This window comes from Eucalyptus grandis, chromosome 10 (assembly GCF_016545825.1).
Source record: "Eucalyptus grandis isolate ANBG69807.140 chromosome 10, ASM1654582v1, whole genome shotgun sequence".
NCBI lineage: Eukaryota > Viridiplantae > Streptophyta > Magnoliopsida > Myrtales > Myrtaceae > Eucalyptus > Eucalyptus grandis.
In genome coordinates, this window is record NC_052621.1 from 3,095,942 (window position 1) to 3,119,902 (window position 23,961).

Consider the following 23,961-nt stretch of genomic DNA (forward strand, 5'->3'; position numbering starts at 1 on the left):
GAAACTAATATATATGTGGCAAAATTCAATTCCGAGAGTGACAAGCGTGTGTGTTAGAGGGTTGTCCGTGGCGCTTTTCTAATCATCTAGTCATATTCAAACCTTGGATAGCCAATACACCCTTACATTGTTACGATTTCTCGACGTGCGCATTTTGGGCCCATGTCATTGGACTTCCACTGGAGTGGTGTACTTACCAGATGATTTGCAAAGCTGTGAAACGTATAGGTAGAGTGTTGGAGGTTAAGAGTGATACAAAGGATGGTGCATTACTCAGAGCCGGGTGTGTTCGAGTTGATATTGAATTGAGCCAACCACTCAAGATGGGACAACTGATTTGTATAGATTGCAAGACCATATGGATTGATTTTCGTTATGAACGGCTCTCTCATTTTTGCTATTCCTGTGGTCGTTTGGGTCACTATGCTATGTACTGTCCAGCCATCCTATTCACTGAAGTGAAAATGGAAGGAAAGGAAAAGATGGCCTTTGGCCTGTGGCTTAAAGCAGAGGTTAAAAAATATAGTCCGTATTGGCTCACCTTTTATGGGGCCAAGGTTGATCCTGTTGCGACTCCATAAACTATTCCTGAAACTCCTCCATTCCAGTAGACTTCATTCCCTACTTTACCACCAGCAGCGATGCCTTCAGAGGTACTTCCACCCAGATCAGAATTGCAGAAATATAGCTCCACTACACGGCATCATGTTCACGCACCTATGGTAGCAGCATAAGAAGACAGAATAGATGCAATTTCAACCCGATCGGCAATACTGCACTTCCACTCTAGTGAACAGCAACCGCCATCTCTCCTACCTCAACTTGCAAGCTCAACATCTGGTCAAAACCTAATTAGCAATACTGCAAAAGTTGAGGTCAAGTGGAAAGGTAAATAGGTTGCTTTACCTACTGATATCATCAAGGATCCCGGCAGAATGCAACATGACTCAATTATCCTCAACACACCTGATGTTGTCCCGCTTCTGTAGTATCATCCAGCTGCTATTCCACCACAAAATCCATCCACTTTGCAGCTCTCACTTTGTCTCTCCAACCACAAAGCCATGTAACTCTGCTCATACTCGAGAAGCAACTTCGCTGAAGAAACAGAAACATTCCAGAGTATCAACTAAAACCGGGATTGCCAAGAAACTTAAAAGGTATAACCCGTACGATACTCACACTACTGCAATTGAAGAGTTCGATGAAATATCATTGTTAGAAACTCCTGTGTACTGTCTGCTGACATTGCTGGCAAGTGGGTCGAGGTGGCTTACTCCAAAAAGCCACCGCATGAAAAATGAGGCTACTTAGTTGGAACTGTCAGGGTCTGGGCTCTCCCCTGACAGTTCAAGCTCTCAAGGCCCTTGTGGTCAAAGAGAAGCCCGACCTGGTATTTTTGATGGAAACGAAGAACAGAGAGGAGGTGGTTACCAGATTACAGCGGAGACTTAAGTACCCGAACTCTTACCTTATCAATCCTTCCGGAATGGTCAGGGCCTAGCCTTATTTTGGCACTCATATTACTTGTATCGTGGAATACGCTAATCCCAACATTATTGATACACTTTGTTCCGAGAATAGCAATGGCATCATGATGAAGTTAACTTGTGTATATGCGCCTGTCAACTTCCACTCTTGCCAACGTCTTTGGATAGCTTTGCATCGGATCTCTCATCTCAACTCCCTACCTTGATTGTGTGTTGGTGATTTTAATGACATCCTCTACCATTGGGAAAAAGAGGGCACAAGGTCAATAGACTCGCATCGAATGCACTATTTCGAGAGATGGTTCATGACTTTGTTCATTAATGGATTTAGAGAGTAAATGTTGTGCTTTTACCTAGATGAATAATTGCCAGGTGGAGACTTGGTTAAAGAACGGTTGGATAGGGCTCTTTGCAATACGGATTGGCGACTCACCTTCCCGGCGGGCGAGGTACTTGCTTTACCCGCTATCGGATCTGACCATAGCCCTCTGTTACTCTATACCAAAGCTCAAAAGACACAACCAAGCAAACCTTTTTTCTTTGAAGCCTATTGGTTACAACACCCAGAATGTCACAGCATTGTCGCAACTACATGGACCTTAGCTATGCGTACTGGTAGAAACTTGCCACATCAACTCAGATTAGTCAGCTCAGCACTACAAAGGTGGAGTCGAGCCCAGTTTTCCAATGCACACTTGTGTATTTCAGATTTACAACAACAACAACTCTAGACCCTGACCAACAACAACCTTGCTAACTATGACAGACAATTAGCCACCAAGTTGAAAGTAGATTTACAACTAGCATGGCAGCAAGAGGAACAGTACTGGGCAATGAGATCTCGACTACATTGGATATAGTGGGGAGACAAGAACACCAGATTCTTTCACGCTACTACTATTCAGCGCATGCAGCGAAACAAAATCAACTTATTACAGGACAACAATCAGAACTGGGTGAGTGATGATCAAACTCTTAAAACAATGACTACAGCCTTCTTTTTTGATCTATACAAGACAGCAGGTCACCGGGATTATGGCCCGATTCTGAACCAGTGTTCGCACATTGTTACAGACGAGATGAATGCTTTATTAACTGCTGAGCTCACCCTAGAGGAGGTTCATCAAGCCACCTTCTAGTTGGGCAAAACTAAAGCCCCTGACCCAGATGGTTTTAATGGTATTTTCTACCAATCACACTGGGGTATTCTTCATAAGGATCTATTTCTTTCTGTCTAGACATTTTTCCAAATAGGAGTCATGCCCTTAGCCCTCAATAGAACAATTCTCACCCTTATCCCAAAAGTCTCACACCCTGAACGCCTTGATCAGTTTCGACCTATTAGTCTATGCAACTATGCATACAAAATCATATCCAAGACACTAACCAATATACTCAAACCCTTCATTCCCTCACTAATATCCTCAGAACAGAGTGCCTTTGTGGGCGGCCGCCAGATACAAGACAACATCTGGATCGTTCAGGAGGTTTTGCATCAACTCAAAACCAGAATAAAAAAGAGACACTTTCAAGCAATTTTAAAGATAGATATGCAAAAGGCATATGGCAGAGTAGAGTGGGATTTCCTTAAAGACTACCTCATTCGACTTGGCTTTCATTCCATTTGGGTAAAGTGGGTGATGCAGTGTATCACGACTATCACTCTTAGTGTCAAATTTAATGGAGACCAGCTCAACTATTTCAAACCTACTTGCGGCCTATGACAGGGTGATCCCCTCTCTCCCTATATATTTATTCTACTGGCGAATTTACTCTCGACTCTCATACATCAAGCAGTTGATTTGGGACAACTCAAAGGAATCCGGTTAAACGGTGGTGTCCCACTCTTTCCCATTTATTCTTTGCGAGATGACGCTATCTTCTTTTTAGATGGGAGAGTACTAGAATGCCAGAACTTATCTAACATACTGAATCAATACTGTGTAGCTACTGGTCAGGCCATCAATAGGAATAAATCAGGCATTTTTCTTAGTAAACACTGTCCAAGTAGTCTACAGGAAAATCTGGCACAACAATTCAGGGTCCCTGTGCTTCAAAAGACTGGAAAATACCTTGGAATCCCGTATGACTGGGGTCATTCTAAGAGAGATATGTTTGCGTGGATTTTAGGGAGAGTTAATTCGAAGTTAGATGGTTGGAAAGAGAAACTTATGTCGAAAGGTGGGAAAGAGATTTTAATTAAAAGTGTTGTTCAAGCTATCCCTCAGTATGCCATGTCCATATTTAAGATTCCTATGTCTTTATGCCGATCTATTGAACAAAAGATTGCTCGATTTTGGTGGCAAAACGATAGTAAAAGCTGGGCATTCATTGGAAAAGTTGGGACTTGCGGAAGGACGGGAAGGATAATGGGGGTCTTGGGTTCGGGGACCTTATGGCCTTTAATAGAGCATTACGGCCAAACAAGCGTGGCGATTGATTCACTTGTACTTTATCTTTATGGAGTCAACTATGTAAAGGCCTCTATTTTCATTCACAAGACTTTCTACGTGCTACTAAAGGTGCCCGCTCGTCATGGGGTTGGCAGAGCATACTTATAGGGCGAGATTCACTTTCACCTAAGCTACGATGATCAGTTGGGGACGGATCACAGATCCAAATTCGAGAGGATTGTTGGCTGCCTAGGGGAATTATAGGAGGACCAATGGATAGAGAGGAACCCCGAATGGTGACAGAACTAATATTACCAAAACAGAACAAATGGAATGAGGTTCTTCTTTAGCGATTATTTGATGAAGCAACCACAAAGGAAATTCTCAGCATCTCAGTGAGACCGAATTATACCGACAACCAGCTAATCTGGACAGAAAATAGCAATGGCCAATACACTATGAAGAGTGGCTATCAATCAATCAAACAAGCAGCCATCCCCAACAATGAATACAGAGCATCGTCGTCTTTCCAAATACCTAACATCCTATGGAAGAGCATATGGAAACTCAAAATCCCACCTAAAATCAGGTTCTTTCTCTGGTCAATTTGTCAGCATGGTCTTCCCACTAAGGCGAATCTATTTTGCAGACACATTAGCGCAGATCCAGAATGTAGTCTATGTGCAACTCATACCACGGAAACGATGGAGCACCTATTTTTCTCTCGTCCCTGGACTTTGACCATCTGGTCTCATCCTCGGGTTAACATATCTATCCTACCTACTCACATCACACACATTGAATCATGGCTTGTAGACAAATTTGCGAGAGAGACATCACTCACCCGGTATGGAAGTCATTGCTGCTATTCTCTGGCAAGTCTGGAAAGAAAGAAATTGCTGTATCTTCAATCGACAGAAACCAAATCCAATATTTGTCGTTGAAGCGGCCTTTGTTGCCTCTAGTTTGGTGAAGCATCTGTCTTCCACCTCAACAGGCGCTACCTATCTCACACTGATCCAGGTTTTGTATGGCGGCCCCCTGACCCCGGTGTGTTGCAGATCAACATTGATGGAGCCTTTAAGATCGGCAGTCACTCCGGTTCAACAACGTACATATGTTGCGACCATACCGGTCAATTGAAAGAAGGTTTTACCTGTGAAGCTGAAGCTTCCACTACATTGCAGATTGAAATCCAAGCTCTGAATGTCACTCTGAGGCATCTTCTGCAGATCGGTAAGTCTGTCGATCCCCTCATCATCGATACAGACTGCCTCCAGGTGGTTCAGGCGGTAGATGACCAACGGAAGATGCCTTAGGAAGGAAGATCGTTGCTTGCTGAAACGGCCGCTCTCCTCCCCGTCTCTCTTGTCTTCGAGATTAGGTTTTGTCGACGTGAGGCCAATGCACCAGCGGACGGGCTGCAAGGGCTCCTTATCGTGGGTCTCTTAAATCATCTTGGGCCCTTTCCCCTCCCCCCATTTTGTTTGATCTTCTTTTGACCGATGCTTTACGTGCGGGGTGTATTTATGCTGTTACTTGAATGAAATCTATCTTTATGACAAAAGAAAAAAAAGAAGAACCAGCTCCCTTTGGCCTAGATAAATTTGTGAAACGCCGCAAGAGAGACTTCAACATTGCATCTTGGCAACATTGGGTCTCTAATTATTACGGTGGTCAAGTATGGTCACAAAAAAGAAAATCACATATGTATGATACTCTTTTAATTTTCTTACACACACACCAAACAACATATGACACCCTTTCGTTTCTTCACTCACTATAGAAAATTGCAGGACTGATAGGATATGATATGAAATACATAAATTTTTTATATATCCTATCCACTATTTAGTTATTATAGTAATAAAGTCAAATATATTCACATCATATCATGTACATTATTTAGAATAAATGACACATAAGTAAAAATGAACCAAAAATTTTGCAAATGGAGATGGTAAAAATCTCTCATGACACTCTTGCTTTATTTGATTTGATTTTATTTTCCTCTCTTTTATTAATTAATTTTTATTTTTTATTTTTTACCCTCCCATCATTCTCTAATAAAAATTTATTAAACATTAGACTGTACTAATATAACCAAAACACTAAAATACTTAAAATATATAATATATGTATATTTATATATTGAAATTATTTTATAAAAAAATTATTAATTTTTTACTATATAAAAATAAAAATAAGATTAAATTAAAATAACTGAATTGTTATTTTTTAATATTTTGAATTTCTTATATTAGAATAAAATATTATTTTATTGAGATATATTTTAATTTTATTATTTTAAAAAATTGTCCTTCGATAAAAATAATAATCTCTCGGGTCTCTCTTACTTACTTTATTTTATTTTCCTCTCTTTTATTAATTAATTTCTTTTTATTTTTTTCCCTTCACACCGTTCTCTAATAAAATTTTATTAAATAGTAAATTGTATTAATATATCTAAAGTACTAAAATCCCTAAATTATATAATAAATATAAATATAAATTTTTAATTTACATATTAAAATTATTTTATAAAATATAATTAAATTCGAATATAAAAAAAATTAAAATAGCTATTTTTTTTTGTTATTTTGATTTTTTTATATTAGAATTGAAATATTATATAGATTGAGATATAATGCTAATTTTGTTAATTTAAAAAGTCTGTCATGCAAGAAAAATAACTTTCCTATTATAAATACTAGAAATCATATCTACCTTATCCCATCTCCCTATGAGATAATTTTATCCGATCCATATCATCCTTATATCCTCATTTATCTTGTCTTGAGCAGGTACCAAATACAAAACATGATAAATTTTGTCCTAACTACCAAACGCGGCCTTTAAGATTTTCCATGAGAATTATGTGGAATATGCACGTAAGGTAAGGACATATTCTTTAATTCTACGAAAGAGAATTGTGGGTTAATTGGACCTTTGGCATTTCATTAAGTAGGTTGGCATGCTCCTTTCCTTCTCTTTCCTAGGGCATGTTTTGGGTTAGTTGTGGCTTTTAACTATAGTTAATATCTTTTGACTTTATCTGTATTAAGGATATGGTTTCATATATAACGAGCTTGTTAGTTTAGCACTAAACATAGCCAAGAAATTTTCTTGCCAAAATTCAAATTGACATGTCAATGGCTCTTCAAATGTTTCGAGTTGAAAAAGTCAAAGCTCGTGCACAATAAGATTTAGATTAAGCAAAAGGCAAAATGTAAAAGTCAATCTAGACATGAAGACTTATTGAACTCTTTTAATTTTGTGCAAAGTTATAGACATTCACATTTGAAGTTAGTTTTTCCACTAAATGTCGTATCATAAAAGTCATCCAGCTTGTATGGCAGAAACCCTACTTGTAAGCCTCCCAAAACTCGTTTCCTTTGTGCTTGTGTGCGTATCGGTGCGTGACTGCCTAATGTTTCCCAAAATAACTCTTTGAAGCTCCGCTCCATCCTTATTTTTCAGGATACTTCCCTGGTTGGCTTCATTTGGTTTACCAACCTAATGTCGTATATTACTTTTGGATCCCTCATAAAGTTGAGGCACGGGAGAGGCTTTTATTCGCTAGCTCATTGGCAGGAAGATCAAGTCACTGATGATTACGTAAATCTTATCTTCTAGGTGTACTTTGAGCTTAAGTATCATGCCCCTCAGCTAAAGAGAATAATTGCTGACCAGCATGCCCGTTTAGTTGAGGCACAGGAGAGGCTTTTGAAAGTTGAGAGAAAGCAGGCAGTGTTGGATGAAAGGGTAGATCATGCAATCCAGCAGCATGAGATTCTGGATGAACGTATAAAATGTTTAAGGAAGCTACCTGTAGCTCACAAGAAACCACTCTCTAGAGCTGAGCGAGACTTCAAGTCTGAGCTTGGTAATCACTCTCTGTACAGCTTCTTAAATCTTTAATCTCGAGTCATCAACTGTTTTATTTGCTGAGATCAAATAGATGAATTACTCACTTCTCAGTTTCATTTGATCCCAGTATGTCATGGTTACTAGTTGGTTGCTTGCAATTATACCTGTTGAGTTGATTCGATCCCCTTGTTTTTATAAGTCACATTTTTTGCGGTTATGCAGACCATTTTGCAGGAGTGAAGTTGGACGCTTTGCATTCATCTATAGATTCTATAACTGCCTGGCTACGTAGGTGTAATATTAGGCTGGTGGGCCCCAAAAGAAGAAAAAGAAACGTTGAAAAGTCAAAGAAGAAAAGAGGAGAAAAGAAGAAGAATGATGAGGAGGCACCAAGAACATTCGGAAAAGAAGGAAAGAAAGAAAAAGAAAAGAAAATAAAAAATGGGAAGAGATAAAAAGGAAAGAAAGCCCACGTTCGGGCACCAGAAAGAAAAGAAAGAAGAAGAAGAAGAAGAAGAGAAAGGGAAAGAAAGGAAGGGGGTTTTCGCACGTGCATGCCACGGATGCTTCGCCAAGCCGACTCTACTCCATAACGCAGCACCTGGTAAGAGATTAGGCCCTCGTTCGTCCAATTGAAGTTATTTATGAGTTTAGGGTTCAAATTCGGAATTGTTGGAAAAATCAAGTGGCGAAGTCCGATTTTGGAGTCGTTGAGCCGTCTATTTTTGTGGGAATGATAATTTAGGGTGTTTTGAAGCTGTGGGATTTTACAGATCGTGATTTGAGCTTGTGGTTTGTCCGAAACAAAATTTCAAAGTTTCCTGCGCGCAGTAAACAGTACGCATCCAGCAGCTTTGGGCCCGTATTTTGTCATTTTTCAGCTTGATTTTGGGACGGTGAAGTTGAGATTCTTGTAATATGTGTCAAGGGCTCTCTATTGACTATAAATTCATTTGGATCGGGGTTCGGAGGAGGAAGTTAAGGTGTGATCAAGTTTTGCATTTAATCTCCGCGTTGCGAATCGTTTAAACAATCGCTTTGGTTATGCGATTTGTTAGAGCGTAGAAATCCTTTTGTTAGAGTTAAGGCATAAGTTAGTCATTTCGTAGTTAAGATAAGAGTTTTATTAGACTTTAACATTATTCCTCGATTATTTGATAGGGCCGTGAGTTCGACGATACGAGTATCGTTCGTCGTTTGGTCGTGGACGACGAGGTGAGTGGTACTATATCTTCTTTGGTTTTGAAAAAATTCATGTCTTGAAGTATATATGTATATACATTGAATTGAGGAGAGCATTTTTATGCATAAAAGCCAGATCGAGCAATTGCTACTCTTTGGTTGATTTTGAATGTTGAAAAGTGTGTTATACAAAGTAAGTGGAGATATATATGAAATTGCTTTGCGATTGATTTATGGAAATGTTTATAATGATTTGAGAAATTGATATGAAATGGATGATGGGTTATGCTGCAAATGTTATTTGTTTGGTTTAAGATATTGATTTCTGAATTGGATTTCTTGTATTAGAGGATGGTTATTTATGCTCAATATGACTGTGAACCCGGTGAGGGGTTTTTGGGGTATGCATACCAGGTTTAAGATATCCTTCTGGGCCTAGCCATCGGCTTTGTAGGTGGAGACCTTGCCAAGGAGAAAAGCTTGGTTGCCTTGTCATAAGGCGTTGTGTCGTGACCATGGTGGAATATTGAGCAATAAATTAATCAATGGATGGACCATTGATTCTATATGTAATATTTGATGGAGAGATTATTCAATGGACTTAACCATTGATACTTGACTTTTGATAGTGATTTAAATGAATTTTCCATATTAGTATAAAGCTTTGATGATATCAAATAACTCTTATATGATTTGATATGTATTTTATATATATTGAGTTGGCATTATAGAGTTTGGTATTGCTTTGTATACATGCATAGTGGTTGTTCGATCTGCTTAGAAGATATGTACTACTCATTGAGCTGTTGTTGCTCATTCCACTCCTCCTTTAATCTTTTTAGGTCTCTCGGTTAGCAGCGAATAGAGCGAGTGCGCCGTCGGTGGGAAACTTTTTGGGGAGTTCTATTTTTGGGTATGGACAAAGGAAATGGTGTACATATTCCTTGCTAGTGGTTGGATTGTCTGAGTTCTAATTGTATATTTCTTTTTGGTGGATTATAGAAACTTTGATGTTACAACCAATCTGTTGGTCTATCTGATATGTATATATGGTTTGATATATATAAGTTGATATCATGTTGTTGGTTGTGTTTGAGGCTATGTCCTTCGTGTGGAAGGACGGCCGTGTCATCCCCATTCTTTGTGATTTTGGGGTGTGACATCTAATGGTATCAAAGCTGACTCCCGACAGCGTGTGGGGCCATAGTGAGGGCGTTGTGCTCCCAAGGAGGGGAGAGTGTGACGGCCCGAGCGGCGGTGCGTGGGGAGAAGGGATGGCGATGCATCCGCGCCTCGGTCCCTGGACGTGTGCAAGGAAGGGGTCCCTCTCCCATATCGCCTAGGGAGGGAGTCCTGGGCCAGTTTATAATGGCTTGGGCCCCTCTAACCTGTGTGGCACGTTTTAAAGCGTGAGGACTCGGTGTCCAAAGCGGACAATATCACACAATGGGGCCCGGGTTGTTACAGTAGGTACACTCAATTAATAAAGAAAGAGCATATACATCAAGGAAGAAGTCGCTTGTTCAAGACAACCAGACCTCTCAACTAAAATCGTCCACGAGAAACTTTCCCTCGTCAACAGCAACGGCTTGAAAAAGGTCAAACTCGTCCAAAAAGCTATAAGCAGCAAGGAGAAGCAGTTGTGCACGTTCTCTGATAGAATCACTATCTAGCATTCAAAGAAAATCCTTTGTACCCCGAAGACATCTGAAAGTGTTGTTTTGCCATCCTGAGCGAGTCGAGCTCTGGCATAGAAACTTGTTGCATACACACAGAACAGCAGGAAGATGGACATGCCGAACCCAATTCCGCTGATCAGTCCTTGTCGAAATCTGTCCTCATGGGGCCTTCACATTTCTTCTCGTAAAGCTGCATTATCTTCTCTTCAGCATAGAAAGAAGCAATGGTCCTTATACTTCCAACCGCGTCAATAGCTACTTGGCTTGCTTCCTCGTGTCATCTGCAAACATATTGATTAATATGGTCATGGATAATGAGATTATTTGCAAGATAACAGAAACCGTGGCAGAACCTTTTTTTGCCATTGAAGATTACATGGAATGTGAATCAGAAATTTCGAAGATGGCCTTTCTGTTTTCAATTCTTTGAACCTAGGACTCAAAATTAGGAATTGGGAATATATAAAGACCTCTCAAGCTATTTCATTTAGTGAGCAGTAAAAAATATTAATGGATATGCCTTATAGATGAATATATAACTAATTATGCCGATTTGGATCGGCATGTTCCACCATTGATCTGACCTCCGACAGCAATTCAGCTGCCACCGGATCTAGTATAATCTCATCCTCAAAGTGTTCTCGACTCTTCATGGTCGGTGTTTGGTTGTTCGATCACCGGATCCTTCCTGGTGACCTCTTTTCTCCATCGGTCTTGAGGACCAGCTAGTCGCTGTCTGGAAGTAGGTTAGCTACTTCCAATCTGTTCAGGCCCGTCCTTGACTAGATTGTGGTCAGAGCTTGGCCGATCGGTCACCGGAGTAGTGCCGGTGGTTCGATTTAGCATTAGTGGTCCCAAACCGGTCAAAGCTTGGATTGGTTCTTGCTATTGCTACAAACTAACGTCTAGCCGATCCTTGAGGCGACCCGTTGCTATCTCAATCTATCCCTTGGAAGCTCAATCGAACTTTGGCGATGATCAATTCGTCCGATTGCATTAAAAAACCGAAGAAATCGCACAAAAGTTTGGTATTCTAAGCCTAAATCCGATGGAGCGAGGTTAGAATAGCTAGCCAGGGCTAATATTCGCATTTAAGACATTATTAAATGCTTAGATCCGTTATTAACATGTTCGATCATTGATTTGTTAAGGTTGAATGTGGATTGATGACGATATGTGGTTGAATGGTTGATTTAGATATAAATCTGCAATTTTCGAATGTCTGTGATAGGCTTGCTGTTTGACCTAAAACAAGGCCTTAGATAGCATTATTTCAACTCGAGACTTTCTAGATTTAGAACTTAGAATGTGCATTCTGAGACCTTCAATTTGATAGGTTGTATGGCTCAAATGTCCAACATTTGACCCTCAAAAAACACCTCATAATATGTTCTATTATATCGAATTTTTTAGTGCATCTTAGGTTCTATTCTTTGTCTACCTTAAGACTTTGCTGTTTTTGTGATTGATTTTTGATAAGGTTGTCTCGTGAAACTTGTTCCAAACTGTCTTCAAAACATCTTATATATATATATATTGGATTTTTTTGACAACTTTTGTTAGGTCAAAACCACTTTAATCTGAGTGTATATCAGTCTGCCCTGCACTAATCCGAGGCACATTTAGGCAAAATTGGGCATATAGATAAGCTTGTTTAACCTTAGGATCTTCATGTAGATTGAAATACATGTTGTGTGCTTTATGTCGATGCATGATTTTGTCGCCATTCGGTATGTCAATCATATGTGTAAACATATATAGGTGTTGCTGCAACTAGGTTGTTTAATAATGCATACCTATTTTGCCATTTTCATCATGATTTGTGTGTTTGTAATTAGGCTTTGATGTCTTAACAGAAAACGCTTACCATTATGCATTCTATGTGTCAAATTTTTGTTAGATTTTTGCATATTCCCAAGTGACCTAAAATCGAACATCTTTTATCATGTTGCATTTAGCTTAACATCTTATCGTGTGCATGTTCTCTCATGCTCGTTTGGATCACTCAGAGAGCAAATTTTATATTAGTACCATCTTGACTATTGAACTATGCATTACAGGCTTCATGTGCATATGCGGTTTATCACAATTGAAAGCCATTTCATATATGAAAATCATGCCGCAATTATGCTAGTTGCACTTATAAATTTTAAAATATGACACTATAAGTCTTAATTACTATTGCATTAACATTGATATGTATGACATTTTCGCATGACGACTTAGTATTAGATATTTACCCTAATCACTTGTTGCATCTAATTCTAGGTCGTGTGTGACTTCCATGCCATTTGTGCATTGCATGAATGATTTTATGACTTAATAATGCATATTCGTATTCTAGTTTTTTTTTAATGGCTATCTTGCACACTTTCACGAACCTCAACTTTAGAGCACTGAGTTGACCTTGATTGGACTCAAGCCTTTCTAGAAAGTTGTAAAGCACACTAGACCTTTCTAATGCCATTAATTTCATGCAAATTGCTCGTCATTAGGTACATTTTCCATTTTTCCTAAGTTAGATTAGAGTTCTGACCTAGGATTTAATTCGGAACCCCATTTTTATCCCTGTTTAGACAGACTTTTGCCAATTTTGCACCAATTTTTCAATATGAATTCTTGAGTTGGTCCCTCAATAAAGTTTGTTTATGACCTTTCATCTGTGTTGTGGTAAAGTTTCATGATTTTTAGACTTCACTTGGTAGGGTAAATCTTGGTCGCAATGACTTGGTGTCATGCTGATTTGGCAATTTCCTGATGCATTGTTGCTCATTATTTGATTTTAATAAAATCATGCTTAGTTCTTTTAGAGAAACTTTCTTTGCAAAAGTTGTTTTATATCATATTATGCATGTTAGGTAATTTTTTTCATAGCTAGATTATCAATGGGTACCATCCAATTTTGTTGATTTGCTATGTTTGGTCTGAAAATTCCTTTTATAAGCCTTTGGTTGTGATCGTTTAGCTGGACCTTTTAGGCTAGTATGTGTTTGGTATTAGTACATGACATCTTCATGAAATTGATTTCAAATCCTTTAAACTTTGTTGTCAAATGGTTTTCAATGAATTGAATCTTTGAATCGCATCTTGAAACCGCTTTGATACATGTGGTGTTTCCAAAAACCAAACATTTAAAAATTCTTTTTAATACTTGATTTGATTTAGGAAAAATCATGGTTTGGACCGTATTTAAAATGTCTACAATGCATGTGAGTGCATTTATGTAAGTTTCGGGCTAGCTTTGACAATTAATTGCGTTCCATAGCCTAAATATTCCTTAGTCCAAAATATTTTCAAATATTTTTAAACTTTTATTTGATGTTGCAATGGTTATGGTTTGGACAATATTTAAAATGTTTGTGATGTTTGTGAGTGTATTTATATAAGCCCCAAGCTAGCATTTGCTATTAAATGTGTCCCGTAGTTGAGTCATCACTTTGTCTTAAAAACTTTGCGATGATTTCAAACCCATTTTCGAAACATCACATATACCTCGTGCATGTAATCACGTCATTTATTAGAAGTGCTTGTGTTTGTGATTGGTTCATGTCTTAGTAATAAGTGACCCGCCGAAAATTCACTCACTTGATTGATTGATTGAGAAAAAAGGTCTGAAAGGTTTGTTTGTGAATTTAATTCATGCTTGTGCATGTGGATTCTAGATGTATGTTAGGTGTGATGCATGACATCGAGGAAATATCATAAGAAATCACTTAGAACGCCCTTTTAGAGACTTACAAGTGTTATTGGTCATGTGAGAGCACAAGTGATCGATAATTGCTATAAGTTATAAAATGAAGGTGCTTAGAGGAATCTACGCATGAACTGCAAAGACCGACCCCAAAGCCCAAATTTGGTTAATTTTAAACCCTATTTCACTTGATTGATTGATCTTGACCTTATGTTGTGCTTTTGATTGTTTTGACATGCATAATTGTTTTTTTACATTGTATGTACCTAGCTATAATTCTTAGATTAGGTTTAGATTAGCATCCTTGTCACGCCCCGATCCTCGGATGCACGCCCATCCCTATTGGTCGATTAAATAGCGACGTCTCATGACTCATCGCCGACCCATTTGATTTTAAATATGCGTGCGGAAGCGGATATAAATCCTATACAATAAAACAATGGGATAGGAAAGTAGGGTTATAAAATTTCAAACCACACCAACCACACTTATATATACGTAACACAATCAGTCATATATAATACAAGTCAAACCAAATTTTGTGTATTCAAACACATAAGGTTTAAAAAATAGGGGGTGGGGTTTTTCAAATCACTCCGACTACCTATCATCCTCAAACTCATCTTGCTCCACATCTTCGTCCTCATTGGAGTCTTTTGTTGAGTACATTGAAGAATTGGGTCGTCGAGATTGGGATCCTTCGCATCCTCCACTGATCCACCCCCAAGGTCTGCTGTACCTTTTCCAAAAGCAACCTCCAAAATTCGCAGAGGTACCTCACTTTTCGATACAGGGCCCACCCTTTGGCCATATGATAATGGTGATACCATGATCGGTATCAATGGCCCCGCATCAACCCAAACTATGGATTTCACTAGCACAAACTCAAGGCCCTCAAGGTGTCCATGTATCAGAATGTGGTAGCCTATCTATGTGAATTTCTTAGGTTGTCCAAAATGGTCTGGTGGGGCTGCCATCTACGGGCTTGAAATGTTATCCCACAACGGGCTAAGATGACGTCTTAGCGAGTTTTACCCCCTAAGACCTGATTAGGAAGAAAATATGCCCTAGGGGCTGCCTAGGCATAACCACGGGTCAAAGAGTTTACCTTGGCCTCAGTTTCTTTCCTGCAAGTCAGTTCAAATAACATGTATTGACAATCATATCATCCAATCAATCGATTGATTTAATGATTAACTCGATCGATTACATGTTAATAGGACCACTCTCCAGTCATTTCAATCAATTAGATAGTATTGATTTGGATGACCGAAGGGAGATCATAATAACATGTAATTGACTAGGTCGATTGATCAATGATTTGATATGATGTTATGAATTGATTGGTTGATATGATTTGAGGCATCTGTAAATGATATTAATTTGCAGGATGGAGTTGAAGTCAAGGTAAGTCCTCGACCCATGGTGTACTTAGGCAGCCATTCGAGCGTATTTTCTTCATAATCGAGTCTTAGGGGGTAGAACTCGCTGAGACATAGTCTCACCCCTTTGTGGGACAACATTTTAGGTCCATAGATGGCAGCACCTCCAGCTCCTCCTGAGCATTTTGGTATACCGGAGGAAATCACAGAAATAGGTTATCACATTCCGATATACCACTACCCCAAAGGATTGGAATATGTACCAGTGAAATCCACTTTTTGGGTTGATGTGGGTGAACCCTATAAGGTACCTCATAAATACCGGTCGTGGTATTGCCATTACAACGATGGACGAAGGGTGGCTCCTGTGTTGAAATCTGATGTACATTTGTACATTTTGGAGGTTGCGTTCGGGAAAAGGGACAACGGATCTTAAGGGTGGATCGATGGTGAATGCAAATGATACCAAGCTTGGTGATGATCCTGACTCTTCGGAGTGCTTAGCAGTGGGCTCCGGCTAGAGCATGGAAGAAGGAGAGATCATTGAGGAGGAGGAAGACCCGAAGGAGGATTGAAACCTCACTCCTGTATGCAAACTATGTTTCCTAAACTGGTTTTTGTAGGACTTGAAGTTTATGTTTGTATTGTGATATATATACAACTTTGGTTGTTTGTATATAAATGTGGTTGTTTTTAAAGGTTCGAAATTTTGTCATACTTTCCTATCCTATTGTTTTATTGTTTGTGGATTATTTATATGCTTCTGCATGCATATTAAAATAAAAGAGTCGGTGATGCCATGGGACGTCGTTATTTAATTGACCAAGCCAGGATGGTCGCGCACCCGAGGATCGGGGCGTGACACAATTTTTTTTAAAAAAAGGAAGAAGATGAAGATTGTAGAAGTTGAAGGCTTCGCCCTCACCGTTGATCCCCACCTTCGCCGAGACGGCCAACAACGATGGGGAAGAGTTGGCCGATGTCGCCGAACCACGATGAAGGTCCACAATCTTGGCCAATCGTCAACAAGGGCTTGCAAGTCATTGCTCAGATTTGGGGCGAGGGTCACCAGCAAGGGTAGCCGGGCCAAGGGCTGTCGTTGGCTAGGCTAGGCCATTGCCACCGGTCGATCGGGGTCGCCAACTTTTGGCTAGGGCCTAGTGATAATGAGGAGATGATAGCGAGGGCTAAGTCCTCCCCTTCTACAATCTTCATCCTTTTTTTTTAACAAAAGATTTAATTTTATTAATATTAATACTAGAATTCAAAAAGGAGACAAAACAATGTTGTTTGGGCTCTTCTTTGATGACTTAGCACTCAGACGAGCCGCATAAGTGAGTTATGTTAATAAAAAATTGCCACATAGGATTTTTGGTTAGGGTCGCTAGACTTGACACTTAGATGTCTCAATTTTAAAAAAAGTGACAATCATGTGTACTTTTCATAACTTTTAGCACTATTCACTCATATCAAAGTTTTGCCGTTTGTGTTGTACTTATGTTGGAAAACTTTGTTGTAAATTTTGTTGCGACCTTCCCGGAGGAAACTAATGGATTACCAAGAGTAGTGCTTAGAGATCAGTTTGGATCCCTAATTTTCTTATGCAATAAATGACTAAATGTGAAGTTAAAATTTAGGTGTCAACAAAATTGCACTATCCCCTTCTTGAAAACTTTCTTGAAAAATTTGGTAGCGTCTAAGAAAACTTACACTTCCATTGATCTAGAAGGGGGATTTGCTTGTAGAGCTGCAATAAAAAAGTATTCCCTATGGGCAACACAAACAATCCTATGTTCTAACCGATGCCTTTCATCTCTAGCAAATTCACTAATGAACGCGACTACCAATATGGCGGTGACGTCTCGCCTACATTAGGTCACAACCTACTTCGATGGCATGTATGATTTTCAGTGACTTGAAAAATATATATTTGGCTCTTATTGTTATGAGTAGATTAAATTAGTTTTTTTGCATAGAGTTCGAAGTAAACCATACCATCGTCATTCCCTTAACTTTATTTTTTGGTCGTAGGTATAGAGCTAATTCATTGTAGGTTTGGCAAGCATTATTTTCTCAAATGGACATTGAGATCCTTATAGTAATGGAGGGTATAAAACCTCAAATGCTTCTCACCGTACAATCCATCCAAAGAGTAAAATTCCACATTACTTAATCATGCTTAACAATTTGATCTCTTTTTCAATCTTAGGGTCCTGAAGAATAATTTAGATAGTATTGCCACTATCTATACAAAGGAAGATACATAACTAGGCCACTTTATTTGTTACTTTGTGGCTCATCTCACATACTCATAAATCACTCAAATGAAATCAATGGAAGGGAATCTACTCAAATTAGGAATCTAACTCCAAAGTAGAAAGTAATTTTGTAATTTCTTGATTGTTTGGGTATCAAATTGAATTTTCTACTTTGATTAGGTTTGTTCACGGCTTCAAACTCAAAATATACTCTCGTCACTAATTATGTGTTTTGCACTTTCTTCTTGCTTGGATTTATAACCAAAGCCACCGACAGATTCAGATCGGTCGGTCTTGTAGCGAAATATTGAAGTACGGATAATTGAATATATGCCAATCTTCTTGCTTTGAAACAATAATATGTTGAATTGCTATTACAAAAAATATCGATGATGAATTGATTCAAGAAGGCCATTTCAATAGTAGATAAGAACAAAAGGCTAAATTCTCTGTATCTTACAAAAAAAGTTATCTTTATTTTTCTTCGTTTCAAATTTAACTCTTGTTGACTGGACTCACAGATAAAGAAAGATATGCACCGTCCAGCCGAGAAGTTAATTCTTTGGTGCGGCAACCTAGGATAGTTTTCTCCAACAGGAAAGAAATCGTCACGCGAATTACTATGGCCTGCAAGGAAAGAAAATGTAATACAAATAAGGTAGTAATTCTTCGGCAAACTAGGACACTTTCCCCTGACGGGAAAGAAATCGTGACGTGAATTAGTGTGGCCTTCAAGAAAAGAAAATTCAATCCAAATAAGGTAGTGATCTATTCAGATTCCTTTTTTCCCCCAATATACTTGGTTTAACAAACCTATTCACATCCTCCAATCGAATCAGGTCTTGTACACATGCTCAAATCCAAGATATGATTTAATAGTTTTAATGTGATTTGGCATAGAAAATAGTAGTACAAAATGGGATCGTGGGCTTCTCTGTATAAATGTGAACTGGTTGAAGCCAAAAAACATCTCGAGGATCCTCCTCTCTGCGTGCCTGCTTTAGCCTAAGCAATAACCACACACCCTAACATGTCTTCGTCACTTTATAGCATTTTGATCATTCTAATGCTTTTCTCAGCTTGTGCTGCTACCAAGAAGAACTTAGATGGTTACTATATTCCGAAGCTGAGCGTATTCCACCCAACGTTTATTCAAGATCCTACATGGGCGGTTCAAACTTCCATCTCGTCAAAAGACTTCCGAACTTTCTTTTACAATCAAACCCTCGATCATTTTAATTACAGGCCGGAAAGTTACACCACTTTCAAACAAAGATATATTATCAATTCCAAATACTGGGGTGGCGCAAATGCAAGTGCCCCGATCTTCGCTTTTCTCGGTGATGAAGAACCCATTGACAGCGCCACGACCGGTGCTGGGTTCATGACGGATAACGCGGCTGAGTTTAAAGCGCTTTTGGTCTATATAGTGGTAAAATATGCTTGAAATTGGGTAGTACAATGAAATCGGATCGAGTAAAACAACTCGGACTTTGAGGCGTGATATCACTTTCTTTAAGGATTTATTTGCCCCACAACGTTGCTAATGGTCACCGGCAAAAATCCTCCGGGATACAACAAAGTCTCGAGATGAGAATACTAAATAGCAATTCTAGTATTTCTCCAGGGTCTCTCTAGGAAAACAATCGAAAAATTGGTTGCTGTTTTTCAGAAAGAAGACTTGAAAATGACCACACCTTTCTTTCCGAAAAATGACAAGTATATATATGAAACAGTCTTGCAACTCTTCGTGAAAATTGCGAACAAACACGTCTTTAGAAAATTGTTCGGATAAACAAATGTGACTCTTCGGAAGAAGCCAAAAAACGAACAATTACAATCCTTCGGAAAAATTAAAACCGAATAAGTAATTTTTCAAAGGTTGTCTTGAAAAGACACAAATAAAATTCGGAATAATTTTTTTAAATAGAATTTCGAATTTTCATTTATATTTCATTTCCGAAATTCTCAGATTAAAAGTCAACCTTTGAACTAAAATAAAAAATAAAATAAAAAATAAAAAATAAAAACAAGGGATTAATGCTAATTGAACCGCGCGCCAAAATCGCGCAATTATCCGCGCACCCGCACGCAGGTATGGTGGGGTCGAGCCCCACCTAATCACTCCTTTAGCTACAAAAAGGGAAATCCCACTTTTTAAACTGACCCTCCTGCTCCTACCTTTTCTATGTGGGACAAAGTAAAAAGCACTAATTTTGTTTTGACAAACAAAATTCCAACATATAGAGGTTATTAAATGCCCTATAAAATTTGCCTAATATTTGCCTAATAGTACCTTCTTTTTCCCTTATGTTTGCCGTGCATATGTACACATTCACGCAACTTACAAACATAAATTTGAAATCTTGCAGCATCGTTTTTATGGTGAATCAATTCCATATGGGTGGACACTCGATAAAGCACTAAAAGACGCTAATACTCGCGGATATTTCAGCTCGGCGCAAGCACTTGCCGATTACGCGGAAATCCTTTTATATTTGAAACAGAAATTGAATGCCAAACATTCTCCGATAATTGTCAGTGGAGGATCATACGGGGAAGTAAGTGAATATATTTTCACTTGTCAGCAATATGATTAATGCTTTAAATTGAATTGAAGAAAATAGCCCACTGCGTATTCTAATGTACGATTCCCATTGATTATAGTAAGATGTAATAAACACAAGTAATCTGCCAAAAGTCCTTGTTCTTGAACATATCATGGATAGAACTTTTCCTAAAGAGCGCTAGTCATATTGACAACGACAATCCATATGAAGTTTGATATAGCTTGCCCTGAACGGCATTGAAGAAAGTGCCTACCGTCAGGTTTACAAGGAATAGACCAACACCATATATTCTACATATCGCTTATAAGTAGGTATTTCAATCTTCATACGTTTGAATTTCAGTGCTAGCTGCATGGCTTCGATTGAAGTACCCTCATGTGGCGCTCGGAGCATTGGCATCATCTGCTCCAATTCTCGCCTTTCCGGACATCATGCCTCGGGATACATTCTATTCAGGAGTTGCAAAAGATTTTTGGTAATCTTAATTGCTGGAATTATACCTTTTTTCCTTTAGCATGCATTTTCGTTAATCAAATCGATAACTTGAATAATTGTTTGGTTAATTTTCAGGAAGCTAGTTTTTCTTGCCACCAAACCATTAGAAGATCCTGGGAGGAAATTGATAGAGTCGCTTCTGAGCCTCATGGTCTCGCAAAATTGAGCAAAACTTTCAAAACTTGCGGGTGCATGGATGATGGAATTGGGATCATACATCAAATTGTATTTTAGAGACTTCTCAGAATGTTCGGTAGGATAAGTAATTTTTAGAAGATGAGAAGTTGTTAGACATGTCTAATTGGAAAGTTATAGCATACATTGACAGTGAAGTGAACCTTTGCACAATCGGTCTACCCATTCTTGATTTGAGAAATTTCAGGTATCAACTCCCTCGCTTACCATCAAATTTAGGGCGGATAAGTCCGCGTGTGAAAAGCCTTTTTCACATTAACAATTTATTCCTTAATAGCACGAACTTTCACTAGACAAAGGGAATGATTCTAACATGATACAATGGTTTTAAGCTCTGATATTAATTTTAAAAAAATATTGATGGATATGCTTTAGGCGCGAATATAAATCTAATTTTGCATATCTTTTATCTTTTGTTAGACCACTGGAAAGTTCTTCACAGCTCAAGGAGTACTTAAAATCAGTCTATGTAGAGGCTGCCCAGTACAATGATCCATTCAGACGTCCAGTGGAAGTGATATGCAATGCCATTAATGGAGCTTCTCCCAGAAATGACACTCTCAGGAAGATTTTCGCAGGCCTAGCGGCTTCCGACCGAAATTCGACCTGTTACATCAACCCACCTCCTACACCTCCATCTCAAACTGAATTGGGTTGGCATTGGCAGGTACACACTATAATCGGATATCAATTTGAAATGGTAGCTTACTACTACCAGTTGAAATTGACTCGAATTATGTATTGAACTAAGCAAATGGAGGTTGTTTGAGTTTGCAGACATGTACCGAGATTGCAGCCCTTTGGAGCATCACCAACAATACTATGTTTCAACCAGCTCCCTCTGGCCTAGATAAATTTGTGACTGGCTGCAAAAGAGACTTCAGCATCGCACCTCGGCAACACTGGATCTCTACTTATTACGGTGGTCAAGTACAGTCATAAAAATAAAATCACATATATATGATACTCTTTTAATTTTCTTACACACACCAAACAACATATGTCACCCTTTCATTTCTTCACTGACTGTGGAAAATTGCAGGACATAAAACTTGTTTTGCACAGGTTCGCTAGTAATATTATTTTCTCCAATGGGCTTCAAGATCCTTTTAGCTATGGAGGGTACGTATAGCATCAAAACCTCTAGATTTTCATGAAAATATTACTGAATTGGATAAGATTTCAAAATAGTTCTTCCATATCATCAATTGTAGGATTTTGAAGAGTATTTCAAATTCTGTCGTCGCGGTCTACACAGCTAAAGGTATGTGTTGACTCCACTTTGTGTCGAACCAAAGTCAAATGGAATGGATTATCTTTCCATCTTTAGATTTATGGAAGCGGATTCTGATACTGAAATTAATGCTGTGAAGATAATTTCTTGCTTGCAGGTTCTCATTGTTTGGACATAATGCCAGCTACAAAAAAAGATCCTAAATGGTTGGTCAATCAGCGGAAAACCGAGGTTGAGATTATAAGAAAATGGATAGCCACATATCATGCGGATCTTCGTGCTTTTGGAAAATACTAACATATGTCACAAGGGAATGTCGTTGCCTTTCAATAATGCTAATAGCATTGAGAATAAAGACCAGAGTTGTGTGCTTCGTCTGTTTTCTTGGGAGAAGGGTGAACTGAGATATCAAAATCATTAAACATTATAAAAAAAACTATAAAAAAAAGGAATAGTACACTCTAAACAAACGGATCATTCTCATAAATACCGGTCATGATATCACCGTTACAATGATGGACAAAGAGTAGGTCCTATGTCGGAATCTGATGTACATCTATACATTTTGGAGGTTGCGTTCAGGAAAAGGGACATCAGATCCTAAGGGTGTATCGGAGGTGAATGCGAAGGATCCCAAGCTTGGTGATGATCCTGACTCTTCGGAGTGCTCAGCAGTGGGCTCCAGCTAAAGCATGGAAGAAGGAGAGATCGTTAAGGAGGAGGAAGACCCGAAGGAGGATCCAAAGGAGGATTAAAACCCCACTCTTGTCTGCAAACTATGTTTCCTGAACTGGTTTTTGTATGACCTGAAGTTTATGTTTGTATTGTGATATATATACAACTTTGGTTGTTTGTATATAAGTGCAGTTGTTTTTAAAGGTTCGAAATTTGGTCCTACCTTCCTATCTCATTTTTTTATTGTCTAGGAATTATTTATATGCTTCCGCATGCTTATTAAAATAAAAGGGTCGGCGATGCGTCCTGGGACATTACTATTTAATCGACCAAGCCGGGATGGGCGCGCACCCGAGGATCGAGACGTGACACAATTTTAAAAAAAAAGGAAGAAGATGAAGATTTTAGAAGTTGAAGGCTTCGCCCTCACTGTTGATCCCCACCTTCGCCGAGACTGGCCAACGACGACGGGGAAGAGTTAGCCGATGTCACCAAGCCTTGACGAAGGTCCGCAATTTTGGCCAATCATCAACAATGGCTTACAAGCCATCACTCAGATTTGGGGCGAGGTTCACCAGCATGGGCAGTCGGGCCAAGGCCCATCGTTGGCTGGGCTAAGCCCTTGCCACCAATCGACCAAGGTCGCCAACATTTGGCCAGGGCCTAGTGATAACGAGGAGGCGATAGCAAGGGCTGAGTCCTCCCCTTCTACAATCTTCATCCTTTTTTTTTTAACAAAAAGATTTAATTTTATTAATATTAATACTAAAATTCAAAAAGGAGACAAATCAATGTCATTCGGGCTCTTCTTTGATGACTTAGCACTCAGATGAGCCACATAGGTGAG

At 38.8% G+C, this 23,961-nt stretch overlaps 1 protein-coding gene across 1 annotated transcript; it reads left to right on the plus strand.

Annotated features, from left to right (window-relative positions):
• The first annotated feature begins 1,300 nt into the window (after positions 1–1,300).
• LOC120289146 (lysosomal Pro-X carboxypeptidase-like) lies at positions 1,301–23,128 on the plus strand. The gene is made up of 13 exons (XM_039303672.1): positions 1,301–1,393; positions 4,849–5,175; positions 7,520–7,769; positions 19,025–19,377; positions 20,318–20,510; positions 20,858–20,983; positions 21,078–21,198; positions 21,626–21,872; positions 21,983–22,135; positions 22,248–22,327; positions 22,420–22,469; positions 22,597–22,716; positions 23,022–23,128. Exons 1-13 carry the CDS (start codon positions 1,301–1,303, stop codon positions 23,126–23,128), a joined length of 2,220 nt encoding a protein of 739 aa, XP_039159606.1.
• The last annotated feature ends 833 nt before the right edge of the window (positions 23,129–23,961 follow it).

Coding starts and splice junctions, on each gene's coding strand:
- LOC120289146 (XM_039303672.1), top strand. CDS start 1,301: ATGAGGCTACTTAGTTGGAACTGTCAGGGTCTGGGCTCTCCCCTGACA. Junction 1,394..4,848: donor TCAAAGAGAAGCCCGACCTG/GTATTTTTGATG, acceptor TGTTGCCTCTAG/TTTGGTGAAGCATCTGTCTT. Junction 19,378..20,317: donor CGCTTTTGGTCTATATAGTG/GTAAAATATGCT, acceptor GAAATCTTGCAG/CATCGTTTTTATGGTGAATC.